Source organism: Oncorhynchus kisutch, linkage group LG7 (genome assembly GCF_002021735.2).
Source record: "Oncorhynchus kisutch isolate 150728-3 linkage group LG7, Okis_V2, whole genome shotgun sequence".
In the NCBI taxonomy this organism is placed as follows: Eukaryota; Metazoa; Chordata; class Actinopteri; order Salmoniformes; family Salmonidae; genus Oncorhynchus; species Oncorhynchus kisutch.
In genome coordinates this window covers 56858571-56875625 of record NC_034180.2, presented here as the reverse complement: position 1 = coordinate 56875625, position 17055 = coordinate 56858571, and the positions used below count along the sequence as shown (strand labels likewise).

Here is a 17055-nt window from a genome sequence, read left to right as displayed (position 1 = left end):
AATGTAAATAGATGTAGACATGTTAATGTAAATAGATGTAGACATGTTAATGTAAATAGATGTAGACATGTTAATGTAAATAGATGTAGACATGTTAATGTAAATAGATGTAGACATATTAATGTAAATAGATGTAGACATGTTAATGTAAATAGATGTAGACATGTTAATGTAAATAGATGTAGACATATTAATGTAAATAGATGTAGACATATTAATGTAAATAGATGTAGACATGTTAATGTAAATAGAAGATGTAGACATATTAATGTAAATAGATGTAGACATATTAATGTAAATAGATGTAGACATATTAATGTAAATAGATGTAGACATATTAATGTAAATAGATGTAGACATATTAATGTAAATAGATGTAGACATATTAATGTAAATAGATGTAGACATATTAATGTAAATAGATGTAGACATGTTAATGTAAATAGATGTAGACATATTAATGTAAATAGATGTAGACATATTAATGTAAATAGAAGATGTAGACATATTAATGTAAATAGATGTAGACATATTAATGTAAATAGATGTAGACATGTTAATGTAAATAGATGTAGACATGTTAATGTAAATAGATGTAGACATGTTAATGTAAATAGATGTAGACATGTTAATGTAAATAGATGTAGACATGTTAATGTAAATAGATGTAGACATGTTAATGTAAATAGATGTAGACATGTTAATGTAAATAGATGTAGACATATTCATGTTAATGTAAATAGATGTAGACATGTTAATGTAAATAGATGTAGACATGTTAATGTAAATAGATGTAGACATATTAATGTAAATAGATGTAGACATGTTAATGTAAATAGATGTAGACATATTCATATTAATGTAAATAGATGTAGACATATTAATGTAAATAGATGTAGACATATTAATGTAAATAGATGTAGACATATTCATATTAATGTAAATAGATGTAGACATGTTAATGTAAATAGATGTAGACATATTAATGTAAATAGATGTAGACATGTTAATGTAAATAGATGTAGACATATTCATATTAATGTAAATAGATGTAGACATATTAATGTAAATAGATGTAGACATGTTAATGTAAATAGATGTAGACATATTAATGTAAATAGATGTAGACATGTTAATGTAAATAGATGTAGACATATTAATGTAAATAGATGTAGACATATTAATGTAAATAGATGTAGACATATTAATGTAAATAGATGTAGACATATTCATGTTAATGTAAATAGATGTAGACATATTAATGTAAATAGATGTAGACATATTAATGTAAATAGATGTAGACATATTCATGTTAATGTAAATAGATGTAGACATATTAATGTAAATAGATGTAGACATATTCATGTTAATGTAAATAGATGTAGACATATTAATGTAAATAGATGTAGACATATTAATGTAAATAGATGTAGACATATTAATGTAAATAGATGTAGACATATTAATGTAAATAGATGTAGACATATTAATGTAAATAGATGTAGACATGTTAATGTAAATAGATGTAGACATGTTAATGTAAATAGATGTAGACATATTAATGTAAATAGATGTAGACATGTTAATGTAAATAGATGTAGACATGTTAATGTAAATAGATGTAGACATATTAATGTAAATAGATGTAGACATGTTAATGTAAATAGATGTAGACATATTCATGTTAATGTAAATAGATGTAGACATATTAATGTAAATAGATGTAGACATGTTAATGTAAATAGATGTAGACATATTAATGTAAATAGATGTAGACATGTTAATGTAAATAGATGTAGACATATTAATGTACATAGATGTAGACATGTTAATGTACATAGAAGATGTAGACATATTAATGTACATAGAAGATGTAGACATATTAATGTAAATAGATGTAGACATATTAATGTAAATAGATGTAGACATATTAATGTAAATAGATGTAGACATATTAATGTACATAGATGTAGACATGTTAATGTAAATAGATGTAGACATATTAATGTAAATAGATGTAGACATATTAATGTAAATAGATGTAGACATGTTAATGTAAATAGATGTAGACATATTAATGTAAATAGATGTAGACATGTTAATGTAAATAGATGTAGACATATTAATGTAAATAGATGTAGACATGTTAATGCAAATAGATGTAGACATATTAATGTAAATAGATGTAGACATATTCATGTTAATGTAAATAGATGTAGACATATTCATGTTAATGTAAATAGATGTAGACATATTAATGTACATAGATGTAGACATATTCATGTTAATGTAAATAGATGTAGACATATTCATGTTAATGTAAATAGATGTAGACATATTCATGTTAATGTAAATAGATGTAGACATATTAATGTACATAGATGTAGACATGTTAATGTAAATAGAAGTAGACATGTTAATGTAAATAGATGTAGACATGTTAATGTAAATAGATGTAGACATATTAATGTAAATAGATGTAGACATATTAATGTAAATAGATGTAGACATATTAATGTAAATAGATGTAGACATATTAATGTAAATAGATGTAGACATATTCATGTTAATGTAAATAGATGTAGACATATTCATGTTAATGTAAATAGATGTAGACATATTCATGTTAATGTAAATAGATGTAGACATATTAATGTACATAGATGTAGACATGTTAATGTAAATAGAAGTAGACATGTTAATGTAAATAGATGTAGACATGTTAATGTAAATAGATGTAGACATATTAATGTAAATAGATGTAGACATATTAATGTAAATAGATGTAGACATATTCATGTTAATGTAAATAGAAGTAGACATGTTAATGTAAATAGAAGTAGACATGTTAATGTAAATAGATGTAGACATATTAATGTAAATAGATGTAGACATATTAATGTAAATAGATGTAGACATATTCATGTTAATGTAAATAGATGTAGACATGTTAATGTAAATAGATGTAGACATATTAATGTAAATAGATGTAGACATGTTAATGTAAATAGATGTAGACATGTTAATGTAAATAGATGTAGACATATTAATGTAAATAGATGTAGACATATTAATGTACATAGAAGATGTAGACATATTAATGTAAATAGAAGATGTAGACATATTAATGTAAATAGATGTAGACATATTAATGTAAATAGATGTAGACATATTAATGTAAATAGATGTAGACATATTAATGTAAATAGATGTAGACATATTAATGTAAATAGATGTAGACATGTTAATGTAAATAGATGTAGACATATTAATGTAAATAGATGTAGACATGTTAATGTAAATAGATGTAGACATATTAATGTAAATAGATGTAGACATATTAATGTAAATAGATGTAGACATGTTCATGTAAATAGATTGTAGACATATTAATGTAAATAGATGTAGACATATTCATGTTAATGTAAATAGATGTAGACATATTAATGTAAATAGATGTAGACATATTAATGTAAATAGATGTAGACATATTAATGTAAATAGATGTAGACATATTAATGTAAATAGATGTAGACATATTAATGTAAATAGATGTAGACATATTAATGTAAATAGATGTAGACATGTTAATGTAAATAGATGTAGACATATTAATGTACATAGAAGATGTAGACATATTAATGTAAATAGATGTAGACATATTAATGTAAATAGATGTAGACATGTTAATGTAAATAGATGTAGACATATTAATGTAAATAGATGTAGACATATTAATGTAAATAGATGTAGACATATTAATGTAAATAGATGTAGACATATTAATGTAAATAGATGTAGACATATTAATGTAAATAGATGTAGACATGTTAATGTAAATAGATGTAGACATGTTAATGTAAATAGATGTAGACATATTAATGTAAATAGATGTAGACATGTTAATGTAAATAGATGTAGACATATTAATGTAAATAGATGTAGACATGTTAATGTAAATAGATGTAGACATATTAATGTAAATAGATGTAGACATATTAATGTAAATAGATGTAGACATATTAATGTAAATAGATGTAGACATATTAATGTAAATAGATGTAGACATATTAATGTAAATAGATGTAGACATGTTAATGTAAATAGATGTAGACATATTAATGTAAATAGATGTAGACATATTCATGTTAATGTAAATAGATGTAGACATATTAATGTAAATAGATGTAGACATGTTAATGTAAATAGATGTAGACATATTAATGTAAATAGATGTAGACATATTCATGTTAATGTAAATAGATGTAGACATATTAATGTAAATAGATGTAGACATATTCATGTTAATGTAAATAGATGTAGACATATTAATGTAAATAGATGTAGACATATTAATGTAAATAGATGTAGACATATTAATGTACATAGATGTAGACATATTAATGTAAATAGATGTAGACATATTAATGTACATAGATGTAGACATATTAATGTAAATAGATGTAGACATATTAATGTAAATAGATGTTAGACATATTAATGTACATAGAAGATGTAGACATATTAATGTAAATAGATGTAGACATATTAATGTAAATAGATGTAGACATATTAATGTAAATAGATGTAGACATATTAATGTAAATAGATGTAGACATGTTAATGTAAATAGATGTAGACATATTCATGTTAATGTAAATAGATGTAGACATGTTAATGTAAATAGATGTAGACATGTTAATGTAAATAGATGTAGACATGTTAATGTAAATAGATGTAGACATGTGTAACTGTAAATAGATGTAGACATATTATGTAATAGATGTAGACATATTAATGTAAATAGATGTAGACATATTAATGTAAACTAGATGTAGACATATTAATGTAAATAGATGTAGACATGTTAATGTAAATAGATGTAGACATGTTAATGTAAATAGATGTAGACATGTTAATGTAAATAGATGTAGACATATTAATGTAAATAGATGTAGACATGTTAATGTAAATAGATGTAGACATGTTAATGTAAATAGATGTAGACATATTAATGTAAATAGAAGACTGTAGACAATTAATGTAAATAGATGTAGACATATTAATGTAAATAGATGTAGACATGTTAATGTAAATAGATGTAGACATATTAATGTAAATAGATGTAGACATGTTATGTAAATAGATGTAGACATGTTAATGTAATAGATGTAGACATGTAATGTAAATAGATGTAGACATGTTAATGTAAATAGATTGTAGACATGTTAATGTAAATAGATGTAGACATGTTAATGTAAATAGATGTAGACATGTTAATGTAAATAGATGTAGACATATTAATGTAAATAGATGTAGACATGTTAATGTAATAGGATTAGACATGTTAGTAAATAGATGTAGACATGTTAATGTAAATAGATGTAGACATGTTAATGTAAATAGATGTAGACATATTCATGTTAATGTAAATAGATTGTAGACATGTTAATGTAAATAGATGTAGACATGTTAATGTAAATAGATGTAGACATATTAATGTACATAGATGTAGACATGTTATGTAAATAGATGTAGACATATCATATTAATGTAAATAGATGTAGACATATTAATGTAAATAGATGTAGACATATTAATGTAAATAGATGTAGACATATTAATGTACATAGATGTAGACATGTTAATGTAAATAGATGTAGACATGTTAATGTAAATAGATGTAGAACATGTTAATGTAAATAGATGTAGACATATTAATGTAATAGATGTAGACATGTTAATGTAAATAGATGTAGACATGTTAATGTAATCGATGTAGACATGTTAATGTAAAGTGTAGACATGTTAATGTAAATAGATGTAGACATATTCATGTTAATGTAAATAGATGTAGACATGTTAATGTAAATAGATGTAGACATGTTAATGTAAATAGATGTAGACATATTAATGTAAATAGATGTAGACATGTTAATGTAAATAGATGTAGACATATTCATATAATGTAAATAGATGTAGACATATTAATTGTAAATAGATGTAGACATATTAATGTAAATAGATGTAGACATATTCATATTAATGTAAATAGATGTAGACATATTCATATTAATGTAAATAGATGTAGACATGTTAATGTAAATAGATGTAGACATGTAATGTAAATAGATGTAGACATATTCATATTAATGTAAATAGATGTAGACATATTAATGTAAATAGATGTAGACATGTTAATGTAAATAGATGTAGACATATTAATGTAAATAGATGTAGACATGTTAATGTAAATAGATGTAGACATATTAATGTAAATAGATGTAGACATATTAATGTAAATAGATGTAGACATATTAATGTAAATAGATGAGACATATTCATGTTAATGTAAATAGATGTAGACATATTAATTGTAAATAGATGTAGACATATTAATGTAAATAGATGTAGACATATTCATGTTAATGTAAATAGATGTAGACATATTAATGTAAATAGATGTAGACATATTCATGTTAATGTAAATAGATGTAGACATATTAATGTAAATAGATGTAGACATATTAATGTAAATAGATGTAGGACATATTAATGTACATAGATTGTAGACATATTAATGTAAATAGATGTAGACATATTAATGTACATAGATGTAGACATATTAATGTAAATAGATGTAGACATATTAATGTAAATAGATGTAGACATATTAATTGTAAATAGATGTAGACATATTAATGTAATAGATGTAGACATATTCATGTTAATGTAAATAGATGTAGACATATTAATGTAAATAGATGTAGACATATTCATGTTAATGTAATAGATGTAGAACATATTAATGTAAATAGATGTAGACATATTAATGTAAATAGATGTAGACATATTAATGTAAATAGATGTAGACATATTAATGTACATAGAAGATGTTAGACATATTAATGTAAATAGATGTAGACATATTAATGTAAATAGATGTAGACATATTAATGTAAATAGATGTAGACATGTTAATGTAAATAGATGTAGACATGTTAATGTACATAGATGTAGACATGTTAATGTACATAGATGTAGACATATTAATGTACATAGAAGATGTAGCCATGTTAATTGTAAATAGATGTAGACATATTAATGTACATAGAAGATGTAGACATATTAATGTACATAGAAGATGTAGACATATTAATGTACATAGAAGATGTAGACATGTTAATGTACATAGAAGATGTAGACATATTAATGTACATAGAAGATGTAGACATGTTAATGTACATAGAAGATGTAGACATATTAATGTAAATAGATGTAGACATATTAATGTACATAGAAGATGTAGACATATTAATGTAAATAGATGTAGACATATTAATGTAAATAGATGTAGACATATTAATGTAAATAGATGTAGACATATTATGTACATAGAAGATGTAGACATATTAATGTACATAGAAGATGTAGACATATTAATGTACATAGATGTAGACATATTAATGTAAATAGATGTAGACATGTTAATGTAAATAGATGTAGACATGTTAATGTACATAGATGTAGACATGTTAATGTAAATAGATGTAGACATGTTAATGTAAATAGATGTAGACATGTTAATGTACATAGATGTAGACATGTTAATGTACATAGATGTAGACATATTAATGTACATAGAAGATGTAGCCATGTTAATGTAAATAGATGTAGACATATTAATGTACATAGAAGATGTAGACATATTAATGTACATAGAAGATGTAGACATATTAATGTACATAGAAGATGTAGACATGTTAATGTACATAGAAGATGTAGACATATTAATGTACATAGAAGATGTAGACATGTTAATGTACATAGAAGATGTAGACATATTAATGTACATAGAAGATGTAGACATATTAATGTACATAGAAGATGTAGACATGTTAATGTACATAGATGTAGACATATTCATGTTAATGTAAATAGATGTAGACATATTAATGTAAATAGATGTAGACATATTAATGTAAATAGATGTAGACATGTTAATGTACATAGATGTAGACATGTTAATGTACATAGAAGATGTAGACATATTAATTGTAAATAGAAGATGTAGACATGTTAATGTAAATAGATGTAGACATGTTAATGTAAATAGATGTAGACATATTAATATAAATAGATGTAGACATGTTAATGTAAATAGATGTAGACATGTTAATGTAAATAGATGTAGACATGTTAATGTAAATAGATGTAGACATGTTAATGTAAATAGATGTAGACATATTAATGTAAATAGATGTAGACATGTTAATGTAAATAGATGTAGACATGTTAATGTAAATAGATGTAGACATATTAATGTAAATAGATGTAGACATGTTAATGTAAATAGATGTAGACATGTTAATGTAAATAGATGTAGACATATTAATGTAAATAGATGTAGACATATTAATGTAAATAGATGTAGACATGTTAATGTAAATAGATGTAGACATGTTAATGTAAATAGATGTAGACATATTAATGTAAATAGATGTAGACATATTAATGTACATAGATGTAGACATGTTAATGTACATAGATGTAGACATGTTAATGTACATAGCTGTAGACATATTCATGTTAATGTAAATAGATGTAGACATGTTAATGTAAATAGATGTAGACATATTCATGTTAATGTAAATAGATGTAGACATGTTAATGTAAATAGATGTAGACATATTCATGTTAATGTAAATAGATGTAGACATGTTAATGTAAATAGATGTAGACATATTAATGTACATAGATGTAGACATGTTAATGTACATAGATGTAGACATGTTAATGTACATAGATGTAGACATATTCATGTTAATGTAAATAGAAGATGTAGACATATTAATGTAAATAGATGTAGACATATTCATGTTAATGTAATAGATGTAGACAGTTAATGTAAATAGATGTAGACATATTAATGTAAATAGATGTAGACATGTTAATGTAAATAGATGTAGACATGTTAATGTAAATAGATGTAGACATGTTAATGTAATAGATGTAGACATGTTAATGTAAATAGATGTAGACATATTAATGTAAATAGATGTAGACATATTAATGTACATAGAAGATGTAGACATATTAATGTAAATAGATGTAGACATGTTAATGTAAATAGATGTAGACATGTTAATGTAAATAGAAGATGTAGACATGTTAATGTAAATAGATGTAGACATATTAATGTAAATAGATGTAGACATATTAATGTACATAGAAGATGTAGACATATTAATGTAAATAGATGTAGACATGTTAATGTAAATAGATGTAGACATGTTAATGTAAATAGATGTAGACATATTAATGTACATAGATGTAGACATGTTAATGTAAATAGATGTAGACATGTTAATGTAAATAGATGTAGACATATTAATGTAAATAGATGTAAACATGTTAATGTAAATAGATGTAGACATGTTAATGTAAATAGATGTAGACATGTTAATGTAAATAGATGTAGACATGTTAATGTAAATAGATGTAGACATATTAATGTAAATAGATGTAGACATATTAATGTAAATAGATGTAGACATGTTAATGTAAATAGATGTAGACATGTTAATGTAAATAGATGTAGACATATTAATGTAAATAGATGTAGACATGTTAATGTAAATAGATGTAGACATATTAATGTAAATGGTAGATTTAGACATATTATTGTGAAGTTCACATGTAGACATCCTGTCTCAGCCTCCAGTATTTATGCTGCAGTAGTTTGTGTCGGGGGGCTAGGGTCAGTTTGTTATATCTGGAGTACTTCTCCTGTCCTATTCGGTGTCCTGTGTGAATTTAAGTGTGCGTTCTCAAATTCTCTCCTTCTCTCTTTCTTTCTTTCTCTCTCTCGGAGGACCTGAGCCCTAGGACCATGCCTCAGTACTACCTGACATGATGACTCCTTGCTGTCCCCAGTCCAACTGGCCGTGCTGCTGCTCCAGTTTCAACTGTTCTGCCTTATTATTATTGGACCATGCTGGTCATTTATGAACATTTGAACATCTTGGCCAGGTTCTGTTATAATCTCCACCCGCACCAGCCAGAAGAGGACTGGCCACCCCACATGCCTGGTTCCTCTCTAGGTTTTACTCTTCCTAGGTTTTGGCCTTTCTAGGGAGTTTTTTCCTAGCACCGTGCTTTTACACATGCATTGCTTGCTGTTTGGGGTTTTAGGCTGGGTTTCTGGAGAATACCTGGAGTATTTCTCCAGTGTCCTGTTTGAAGTATATTCTCTCTCTCTCTCTCTCTCTCTCTCTATCTCTCCTCTCTCTCTCCTCTCTCTCTCTCTCTCTCTCTCCGTCTCTCACTCTCCTCTCTCTCTTCTATCTCTCTCTCTCTCTCTCTCTCTCTCTCTCTCTCTCTCTTCTCTTCTCTCTCCTCTCTTCTCTCTCTCTCCTCTCTCTCTCTCTCTCTCTCTCTCTCTCTCTCTCTCTCTCTCTCTCTCTCTCTCTCTCTCTCTCTCTCTCTCTCTCGGGACCTGAGCCCTTGGACCATGCCTCAGGACTACCTGGCATGATGACTCCTTGTTGTCCCAGTTCACCTGGCCGTGCTGCTGCTCCAGTTTCAACTGTTCTGCCTGCGCATATGGAACCCTGACCTATTCACTGTGATTACTATTATTTGACCCTGCTGGTCATTTATGAACAGTTGAACATTTTGGCCATGTTCTGTTATAATCTCCACCCCGCGTAGCCAGAAGAGGACTGGCCACCCCTCAGAGCCTGGTTCCTCTCTAGGTTTCTTCCAAGGGTTTTGGCATTTCTAGGGAGTTTTCCTAGCCACCGTGCTTCTACACCTGTATTGCATGCTGTTTGGGGTTTTAGGCTGGGTTTCTGTAGAGCACTTTGAGATATCAGCTAATGTAAGAAGGGCTATATAAGTACATTTGATTTGATTTGACATATTAATTTAAATGGAGGATGTAGACATATTAATTTAAATGGAGGATGTAGACATATTAATTTAAATGGAGGATGTGGACAATATTGAAGATCTGGTGGACTTATTTTTTTATAGTCTACATTATTTTACAGATTATTTTGTGGTAGACTTACATCACAGGTGTCACTCTGTTTGCTGGCCGCACACAGCATGTTTTTGGTGAACTTCCTGCCATAGTAGTCACTGCGGCCGCATCGAACACGGTTCATCACAGCGATGACCAGTTCCTGTAGCTTGTCAGGACGTGACCCCAGGTTGTTCAGTGACCCCCACCCCGCCGTGTTGACCTCCTGTTCCGTGACGGGGTCAGCCCCATCGTCCCGCTGGAACTTCAGGGACTTTACTGCATCACTTGGAATGATTGGCCGGTCCAGCTGCCAATCACAGAGTAGATTCCTTGCTCAGAGGCAAGAGAATGTGTAGAGTATGTCCCAACTGGCACCCTACTTCCTACATAGTGCACTACTTCTGACCAAAAAAGGAGTCAAAGTGGTCAAAGGTAGTGCACAATGACCGTAATAGGATGCCAAAATGGAGGCAAACCATAAGGGTGTCTTCAAACCATATACATAAACTGTTGAACTTGGGTTGAATTGACCTGGCAGTTAAAGGGGACTGACACATAGGAGAGAGAGAGAGAGACAAGACTGGTGTGTGACTTACCTTGACCAAAGCAATGTCATTATCATAGTTAGAGATGCTGAAATCAGGGTGACTGAACACTTGAACAATGTCAAAGGTTTGTTTAGAATCCTCCGGTTCGCTCAGAGAGTGAGCTCCTAGGACCACCTTCCTCCCTTCTGACCTGTCAATCAAAACAAACAGCACAAACAAAGATCAGTTACAACAACATAATGACGATGACGACAACACATGCTGCTCTGAGCAGTGAATCATTTCATCATCATCATCAACATCTTCACAAACATGTTAAATACGTCGCCAAATTAATAATGTGCTGCAAAATGTAGTTAATATAATTTATACATCAGTTTGATGGGACAATCTGAGCATCATTTTACTTTCCAATTGTCCATTTACTGTAATTGTGCATATACAGTATTACTGTAAAATGTTCCTATAATAGCGCTACGGTAGAAACATGAGAACCTACACTACAGGAGAACTCACCCAGAGAGAAAGCAGTGTGCGGCGCTCATCACCCACTGATCGGCCACCAGAAACCCTCCGCACTCATGTTTCATCCTGCCGCCGTCGGCGACCTGCAGTGAGGCCATGTACGGACGGGAGTGGGCCTCCGCCTCTCGTCCACCGGTGATAGCATCACCTGAACATACGCCGCAGATAGAGAATCATAAATGTGGATCTAAACATGTCAATAGGTGCATAGATATCTTTGATCTGATAGCGTTTTAGGAGCAGGCTATTCTGTCCATAGAACATCAGAACAGAAATGGGCCTAAGGGTTCATCTAAAAAGTATAATGGTAATTCATAGGCGAACAATTCATTCAAATAAATTCAAAAGAGCTTGCACACAGATTTTGTTTGTTTGGCTTTGGAAATGTCATGCCAATAAACACCTGAAAGCAAGCGGTGTAGGTAATCATTTCTAATTGAGAAAAGCCAGTATTGTAGAAGAATAAACTTACTGCATAAAAGACAGCCAGCAGAGCAGCAGTCAGGAACAGCCGTCTCTCACAGCCCATTGTGTCAGTCTGTCTGGTTACAGTGTCTCTCAGAGCAGAGAACACACAGTATTATTCTGAACGCAGAAAGGGAGGAAATATATAAATCAGCCAAGTTGGCGCAGAGAGGCGAGGGGAGGACATGCCTCTAACATTCCCACAACTCCAACAGGAAAAACAGGGAGGGAGATTGTCAGTGTGGTGCCAGGACAACAACCTCTCCCTCATCGTCAGCAAAACAATGGAGCTGATCGTGGACAACAGGAAACAGAGAGCCGAGCACACCCTCATCTACATATTGGAGCAGGTCAAGATCTTCATGTTCCTCGGTGTCCACATCACTAAGTGCTAAACATGCTCAACACATTCTCATACAGTTGTGAAGAGCTACGTGAAGAGCTAAGGCAATGCCTCTTCCCCCTCAGGAGACTGAAAAGATTTGGCATGGGTCCTCAGATCCTCTAAAAGTCTCTCTGCTTCCGCATGGCAAGCGGTACCGATGCACCAAGTCATGAACCAACAGGAACCTGAACATCTTCTACTCCCAAGCCTTAAGACTGAACATCTTCTAACCCAAGCCTTAAGACTGAACATCTTCTACCCCCAAGCCTTAAGACTGAACATCTTCTACTCCCAGGCCTTAAGACTGAACATCTTCTACCCCCAAGCCTTAAGACTGAACATCTGCTACCCCAAGCCTTAAGACTGAACATCTTCTACTCACAGAGGCCTTAAGACTGAACATCTTCGACTCCCAGGCCTTAAGACTGAACATCTTCTACTCCCAAGCCGCAAGACTGAACATCTTCTACTCCCAAGCCTTAGACTGAACATCTTCTACCCCAAGCCTTAAGACTGAACATCTTCTACCCCAAGCCTTAAGACTGAACATCTTCTACCCCAAGACTTAAGACTGAACATCTTCTACTCCCAAGCCTTAAGACTGAACATCTTCTACCCCAAGCCTTAAGACTGAACATCTTCTACTCTCAAGCCTTAAGACTGAACATCTTCTACTCCCAAGCCTTAAGACTGAACATTTTCTACCCCAAGCCTTAAGACTAAACATCTTCTACCCCAAGCCTTAAGACTGAACATCTTCTACCCCCCCAAGCCTTAAGACTGAACATCTTCTACCCCAAGCCTTAAAAGACGGAACATCTTCTACCCCCAAGCGTTAAGACTGAACATCTTCTACTCCCAAGGCTTAAGACGGAACATCTTCTACTCCCAGAGGCCTTAAGACGGAACATCTTCTACTCCCAGGCCTTAAGACTGAACATCTTCTACTCCCAGGCCTTAAGACTGAACATCTTCTACCCCCCCAAGCCTAAAGACTGAACATCTTCTGCTCCCAGGCCTTAAGACTGAACATCTTCTACTCCCAGGCCTTAAGACAGAACATCTTCTACTCCCAAGCCTTAAGACTGAACATCTTCTACTCCCAAGCCTTAAGACTGAACATCTTCTACCCCAAGCCTTAAGACTGAAGATCTTCTACTCCCAAGCCTTAAGACTGGACATCTTCTACTCCCAGGCCTTAAGACTGAACATCTTCTACTCCCAGGCCTTAAGACTGAACATCTTCTACTCCCAGGCCTTAAGACTGAACATCTTCTACTCCCAAGCCTTAAGACTGAATATTTTCTACCCCAAGTCTTAAGACTGAACATCTTCTACCACAAGCCTTAAGACTGAACATCTTCTACTCCAAAGCCTTAACACTGAACATCTTCTACCCCAAGCCTTAAGACTGAACATATTCTACTCCCAAGCCTTAAGACTGAACATTTTCTACCCCAAGCCTTAAGACTGAACATCTTCTACCCCAAGCCTTAAGACTGAACATCTTCTACTCTCAAGCCTTAAGACTGAACATCTTCTACTCCCAGGCCTTAAGCCTGAACATATTCTACTCCCAGGCCTTAAGACTGAACATCTTCTACTCCCAGGCCTTAAGCCTGAACATCTTCTACTCCCAGGCCTTAAGACTGAACATCTTCTACTCCCAAGCCTTAAGCCTGAACATCTTCTACTCCCAAGCCTTAAGCCTGAACATCTTCTACTCCCAAGCCTTAAGCCTGAACATCTTCTACTCCCAAGCCTTAATACTGAACATCTTCTACCCCAAGCCTTAAGCCTGAACATCTTCTACTCCCAGTATCAAATGGCTACCTGGACTACCTACATTGACCCTTTTTGCACTCACTTTACCCCTAACCTCAATTACCTGGTACCCCTGCACCTCCACTCAGTACTGGTTCTCTCTGTATATAACCATGTTATTACCTGGTACTCCCTGTATATAACCATGTTATTACCTGGTACTCCCTGTATATAGTCATGTTATTACCTGGTACTCCCTGTATATAGCCATGTTATTACCTTGTACTCCCTGTATATAACCATGTTATTACCTGGTACTCTCTGTATATAGTCATGTTATTACCTGGTACTCCCTGTATATAGCCATGTGATTACCTGGTACTCCCTGTATATAACCATGTTATTACCTGGTACTCCCTGTATATAACCATGTAATTACCTGGTACTCCCTGTATATAACCATGTTATTACCTGGTACTCCCTGTATATAACCATGTAATTACCTGGTACTCCCTGTATATAACCATGTTATTACCTGGTACTCCTTGTATATAACCATGTTATTACCTGGTACTCCTTGTATATAACTATGTTATTACCTGGTACTCCCTGTATATAACCATGTTATTACCTGGTACTCCTTGTATATAACCATGTTATTACCTGGTACTCCTTGTATATAACTATGTTATTACCTGGTACTCCCTGTATATAACCATGTCATTACCTGGTACTCCCTGAAACACTTATCTCCCTCACATGTTATTACCTGGTACTCCCTGTATAGAGCCATGTTATTACCTGGTACTCCCTGTATATAACCATGTTATTACCTGGTACTCCCTGAAACACTTATCGCCCCCTTTAAGCACCAACTGTCAGAGCAGCTCACAGATTACTGCACCTGTACATAGCCCACCTATAATTTAGCCCAAACAACTACCTCTTTCCCAACTGTATTTCATTTTTATTTTTTTTTGCTCCTTTGCACCCCATTATTTTTATTTCTACTTTGCACATTCTTCCATTGCAAAACTACCATTCCAGTGTTTTACTTGCTATATTGTATTGTATTTACTTTGCCACCATGGCCTTTTTTGCCTTTACCTCCCTTCTCACCTCATTTGCTCACATTGTATATAGACTTGTTTATACTGTATTATTGACTGTATGTCTGTTTTACTCCATGTGTAACTCTGTGTCGTTGTATCTGTCGAACTGCTTTGCTTTATCTTGGCCAGGTCGCAATTGTAAATGAGAACTTGTTCTCAACTTGCCTACCTGGTTAAATAAAGGTGAAATAAAAAAATAAAATAAAAAAATATATATAACCATGTTATTACCTGGTACCCCTGCACCTCCACTCAGTACTGGTACTCCCTGTATATAACCATGTCATTACCTGGTACCCCTGCACCTCCACTCAGTACTGGTACTCCCTGTATATAACCATGTCATTACCTGGTACCCCTGCACCTCCACTCAGTACTGGTACTCCCTGTATATAACCATGTCATTACCTGGTACCCCTGCACCTCCACTCAGTACTGGTACTCCCTGTATATAACCATGTTATTACCTGGTACCCCTGCACCTCCACTCAGTACTGGTACTCCCTGTATATAACCATGTTATTACCTGGTACCCCTGCACCTCCACTCAGTACTGGTACTCCCTGTATATAACCATGTCATTACCTGGTACTCCCTGTATATAACCATGTAATTTTTACTCGTAAGTCACTTCAACTCTGCATTTTTGGAAAAGGTGGTAAATCTAGCATGGGGTAGTTTGGTTAATGTTGATAAGGTGGTAAATCTAGCATGGGGTAGTTTGGTTCATGTTGATAAGGTGGTACATCTAGCATGGGGTAGTTTGGTTCATGGTGTAAAGGTGGTACATCTAGCATGGGGTAGTTTGGTTCATGGTGAAAATGTGGTACATCTAGCATGGGGTAGTTTGGTTCATGGTGAAATGGTGGTACATCTAGCATGGGGTAGTTTGGTTCATGTTGATAAGGTGGTACATCTAGCATGGGGTAGTTTGGTTCATGGTGAAAAGGTGGTACATCTAGCATGGGGTAGTTTGGTTCATGTTGATAAGGTGGTAAATCTAGCATGGGGTAGTTTGGTTCATGGTGAAAAGGTGGTATATCTAGCATGGGGTAGTTTGGTTCATGGTGAAAAGATGGTACATCTAGCATGGGGTAGTTTGGTTCATAGTGAAAAGGTGGTAAATCTAGCATGGGGTAGTTTGGTTCATGGTGAAAAGGTGGTAAATCTAGCATGGGGTAGTTTGGTTCATGGTGAAAAGATGGTACATCTAGCATGGGGTAGTTT

The 17055-nt window shown here is 32.3% G+C and overlaps 1 protein-coding gene across 2 annotated transcripts in view; it reads right to left on the bottom strand.

Annotated features, from left to right (window-relative positions):
- cfd (complement factor D (adipsin)) overlaps positions 1–12734 on the bottom strand; it is a 36615-nt gene extending 23881 nt beyond the window's left edge. The window contains exons 1-4 of one of the 2 annotated variants that reach the window (XM_031829411.1): positions 12575–12734; positions 12094–12250; positions 11626–11767; positions 11076–11336 (exon numbers count right to left, since the gene is read on the bottom strand). In XM_031829411.1, coding sequence (XP_031685271.1) covers positions 11076–11336; positions 11626–11767; positions 12094–12200 — 510 coding nt within the window. In that variant the 5' untranslated portion in view covers positions 12201–12250; positions 12575–12734. Of the gene's footprint in view, positions 1–11075; positions 11337–11625; positions 11768–12093; positions 12251–12570 lie in introns of both variants that reach the window. The other variant, XM_031829412.1, reaches the window with a different exon arrangement.
- Positions 12735–17055: the final 4321 nt, after the last annotated feature.